We start from the raw sequence: 4607 nt of genomic DNA, 5'->3' as shown, positions 1-4607 counted from the left end.
CAATTAAAACATTAAAACGTGACATAGTAACCATAATAAATGAGTAAAAGCAAAAGTGCTTTCATCTTTTTAGTGGCTAAAAGCAGCAAATGTTTTAGTTTTACTCTGGAACAGCTAAAGAAGAAGAGCCAGAGGATTCTGAGTTAGGGTTGGGTTAAACTCTGAAACAACAATACAGACGAGTGTTGTTGAGCTGAAAGTTCAGACCTCAGCAGTTTCTGATGCAACTTTAGCTGGAGGAAAAAGAGGAGGAGGAAGAGGAAGAGGAGGAGGAGGAGAGAAAAGAGGAAGAGGAGGAGGAGGAGAGAAAAGAGGAGGAGCTGGTAGTAACTTATAAAGCTCTCCCGTCTGCAGACACAACAACAACCTGCACCAGATCAGACAGAAACTCCTGAAACATTTCTGCCCTGAACCCTGAACCTGGAGCAACATGAGTCACGTGGAGGTGAAGAACCTGCAGCCGTCCAGCTTTGAGCAGGAGTACTACGACCAGTACGACTACTACAGCCTCACCGACAAATACACAGGTATCGCTCCTGGTTCAGTAGTATTACTGTATTTATTTATTTAATTGTATTCTAATGGTTATTATTGTTTTTCCAGAAGGCTCTTCCCGCTTTATAATTATTTTTATTTTTATTTTTTCAGAGGGTTCTGCCCGCTAGTGATTATTATATTAATTATAATAATGATTATATATTTTATTTCCAGAAAGTTCTGCCCGTAAAGGTCCTGGTTCAGTATTATTATTGTATTTATTTAATTGTATTCTAATGATTATTATATATTATTTTCAGAAGGCTCTGCCCGCTTGTATTTATAATTATAATAATAATTATTTTATTTCCAGAAGGCTCTGCCCGCAAAGGTCCTGGTTCAGTATTATTATTGTATTTATTTAATTGTATTCTAATGATTATTATATATTATTTTCAGAAGGCTCTGCCCGCTTGTATTTATAATTATAATAATAATTATTTTATTTCCAGAAGGCTCTGCCCGCAAAGGTCCTGGTTCAGTATTATTATTGTATTTATTTAATTGTATTGTAATGATTATTTCCAGAAGGCTCTGCCCGCTAGTGATCATTATTATAATTATTATAATTATTTTATTTCCAGAAGGCTCTGCCCGCAAAGGTCCTGGTTCAGTATTATTATTATAATTATAATATAATTATATTTTCCAGAAAGTTCTGCCCGTAAAGGTCCTGGTTCAGTATTATTATTCTTATATGTATTTAATTGTATTGTAATGATTATAATTATATTTCCAGAAGGCTCTGCCCGTAAAGGTCCTGGTTCAGTATTATTATTATAATTATAATCATTATTTTATTTCCAGAAGGCTCTGCCCGTAAAGGTCCTGGTTCAGTATTATTATTATAATTATAATAATTATTTTATTTGCAGAAGGCTCTGCCCGTAAAGGCCGCTCCAAGAAAGAGGCGAGTGAAAACACCAACAGACCAAATCCTGCAGGACACGAGCGTAAGATCACGGAGAAGCTGCAGAACAGTGAGAAGAAGAGCAAGGAGTAAAACCTGAGGTAAAACACACTAAATATAAAACTATATAAATAAATAAATAGTTTATCTGAGGTATAAAAGTGAAGAAGCTGCAGAACAGTGAGAAGAAGAGCAAGGAGTAAAACCTGAGGTAAAACACACTAAATATAAAACTATTTAACAAGAAAATAGTTTATCTGAGGTATAAAAGTGAAGAAAGCTGCAGAACAGTGAGAAGAAGAGCAAGGAGTAAAACCTGAGGTAAAACACACTAAATATAAAACTATTTAACAAGAAAATAGTTTATCTGAGGTATAAAAGTGAAGAAAGCTGCAGAACAGTGAGAGGAAGAGCAAGGAGTAAAACCTCAGGTAAAACACACTAAATATAAAACTATATACATAAAGAAATAGTTTATCTGAGGTATAAAAGTGAAGACTGTGTTTAAAGATCAGCAGCTGTGTGTGTTTATATACTTAGATATACGTATTATATTTATATCATAGTTATATTATATTTATGATAGAGCTTATATCTTGTATTAAACAGGTTATTTTTGTAAAAATGATATATAATAGTATAAAAAACAAATACAGACATATCATTTATGATTAGTTGTTAAAGGGGGAGGGATTAAATAAGTTTATACTTCCTCCCACTCCTTTTCCAACACTTGAAATACCGGTATGTGTTTGGATGTTTTTTTATTTCTGTGGTGGAATGAACCTGGATTAGTTTTCTTATCTTTTTTCTTGTTTTTTAATATAAAAACGAACGAAAACACTCACTCCCAGTCCCAAACCCACGTTATAGCGCTTTTAAACTGCTTTTAAACCAACTTTATCCGCCTAATAAACCGTATTTACACAGTTTTCTGCCACGTTGGCGTTTGTTTTGAACTGGATGGCCAGTGGGCGTGGCTAAATTAAGCCCCGCCCCTGCTAACTTAAGCCCCGCCCCCAGCGCTGCGCTCAGCGGAAAGTGTTTTTAGACTTTAGTCATAAACTTTGTACCCATAATTATCACGTTTGTCTTCTTTAACTCCTTCATAAACTGTAGCCGAAGTCGATATTAAACTGTTACTAATCGATTCCACCACTTGTTAAACGAATTTATATAAATGTTACTATATAAAAGTGAGTAAAAAGTTTAAATTATTTGATTTCTTATGGAGGTTTGGTGAGTCACTTTGAGTTGGACTTTTGTTCTTCCACTAATTTTGCTCCTCCTCCTCTTCCTCCTCCTCTTCTTCCTCCTCCTCCTCCTCCAGCGAGCGCATGACCCAGATCCTGTTTGTGAAATTCTTCTCAAACCTTTTTTACTTGGTAAAATAAGGGTTTAAATAAATAAATAAGTGCAGAGCTGCTGAAGATGTACTGACCGTTTTAATGTTGCTGTTTCTCGGTTGGATTGTGGAGACATTTCTGACTGTTTTTAATACTTTAATAGAGCATAAACATGTCGCTAAATGCCTTTTAAAGGTAAAGCCAATAATCTTTTGTTTGTTTTTGTTTTAATATTTAAGTTACTGCTCAAAACTTAACCCTTTATGACCAACCAGAGAACGAGTTTATTTTTATATTTTTGAATGCTATACTGCCATCTTGTGGAGTATTCTTATAAAAACAACCCATATAAACCAATCTTTAACAATCCGTATGTTACTATGGAGGATTTTTTGTGCCAAAATTAAATGAATAAATACATCATTAATTAATTAAAATGGGAATGAAATATATCATTAATTAATTAAATGTGTCATCAATTAATTAAATGCTGAAATAATAAATATATATTTTTACTTAAAAACTTTTTTCTTGGAATTTTGACTTTTTTTTTCTCGAAATTTCGACTTTTTTCTTGAAATTTTGACTTGTTTCTCGAGATTTCTACTTTTTTCTCGTCATTTCGCCTTTCGTCATTTGCCTTTATTCTAAGGCTTATACAATCATCTTTTTTGCTCCAGACATATTTTTTGCTCCAGACATATTAGTTTTTTGTGTTTTTGGTCCAATATGGCTCTAAAACATTTTGGGTTGCCGACCCCTGATTTGACATAAAGAGTCGTGGTGGTTCATCGGACTCGGTTTTGAGTCCTTGACCTTTATTGGTGAAAATTGCAGGCGCGAGGGCCCGTTCATCCGTTCATCCGTTCATCGCTGCTGCAGCTTTAATTTATTGTAGTTGTAGTTTTCCACTAACCTCCTGTGATCTTCTCTAAACTCTAATTCCAGGAAACTCTGACGGATTCTCCGGCACCGACCTCGTTGACGGTTGACGGTTCCAGTCTCGCCACGACAGTGGGCGGGGCTAGAGTGGGCGTGGCGCCCTGCAGCCCCGCCCACTCAGGTGTCCAGCTCTCACCTGATTGGTCCCTGATTGATCCCTGATTGGTCCTGAAGTCCCGCCTGACCGCGACGCTGCACCTGCGGTCGTCCCGGCTACAGCAGGACGACCTTTATGGATGTTTTTAAAGAGTTTTGTTGTGGTTTTTTTTACTATTAAAACTTTTCTCATGTGACCTCCTTCCGTGTGTTTATTCTTTGCAAAAATGCAATCCCAGACAAATCAGGTCCAGTAATTAGAGGTTTTAATGTAGTGACTACTGAGAGACAAGAAGGAAAACATTCTTTATTTATATTTAAATAAACTTGATTAAGACTTCATTTAATCACTAAGGAAACTGGTCCAGTCTGAGTCTGAATATAAGACTCATATTTACTCTCCGTCTCTCACATCATTTACTAATCAAACACCCATATAAACATGAAACAATTAAAAATAAAGAGAGAAATAAAAGGTAAAAATAAAAAGTACAGTGCAAGTTAAGATGAAACTATAAAAACACTGAAGGAAAACGTGTTTCATTTCTCAGTGCCACTTCTCTGAAAATATAAAATAAGCCCATGCCAGGTGGAAATGCAATCTTTTGACCTTTTTAAGGTTTACAGTTTATTATTATTTATTTTTTGTATTATTATTATTAATTATGTATTTTATTATTATTATTATTATTATTATTATTATTATTATTATTATTATTATTATTATTAATAATAATAATTATGTATTATTTTTTATTTTTTTATTTTTATATATA

The 4607-nt window shown here is 34.3% G+C and overlaps 1 protein-coding gene across 1 annotated transcript; it reads left to right on the top strand.

The window, feature by feature from the left end:
* The first annotated feature begins 349 nt into the window (after positions 1-349).
* On the top strand, positions 350-4028 carry nupr1b (nuclear protein 1b). The gene is made up of 3 exons (XM_061711931.1): positions 350-527; positions 1413-1548; positions 3742-4028. Exons 1-2 carry the CDS (start codon positions 431-433, stop codon positions 1538-1540), a joined length of 225 nt encoding a protein of 74 aa, XP_061567915.1. The 5' UTR covers positions 350-430; the 3' UTR covers positions 1541-1548; positions 3742-4028.
* The last annotated feature ends 579 nt before the right edge of the window (positions 4029-4607 follow it).

Source organism: Cololabis saira, chromosome 21, assembly GCF_033807715.1.
Source record: "Cololabis saira isolate AMF1-May2022 chromosome 21, fColSai1.1, whole genome shotgun sequence".
NCBI lineage: Eukaryota > Metazoa > Chordata > Actinopteri > Beloniformes > Belonidae > Cololabis > Cololabis saira.
The sequence above is the reverse complement of the archived record's forward strand: the minus strand, read 5'-3'. Positions and strand labels throughout refer to the sequence as shown.

Bases quoted from the DNA above. Each gene is read 5' to 3' on its own strand.
- nupr1b (XM_061711931.1), top strand. From the start codon at position 431: ATGAGTCACGTGGAGGTGAAGAACCTGCAGCCGTCCAGCTTTGAGCAG. The intron at 528-1,412 runs GTATCGCTCCTG...TTTTATTTGCAG, and splicing joins CCTCACCGACAAATACACAG to AAGGCTCTGCCCGTAAAGGC.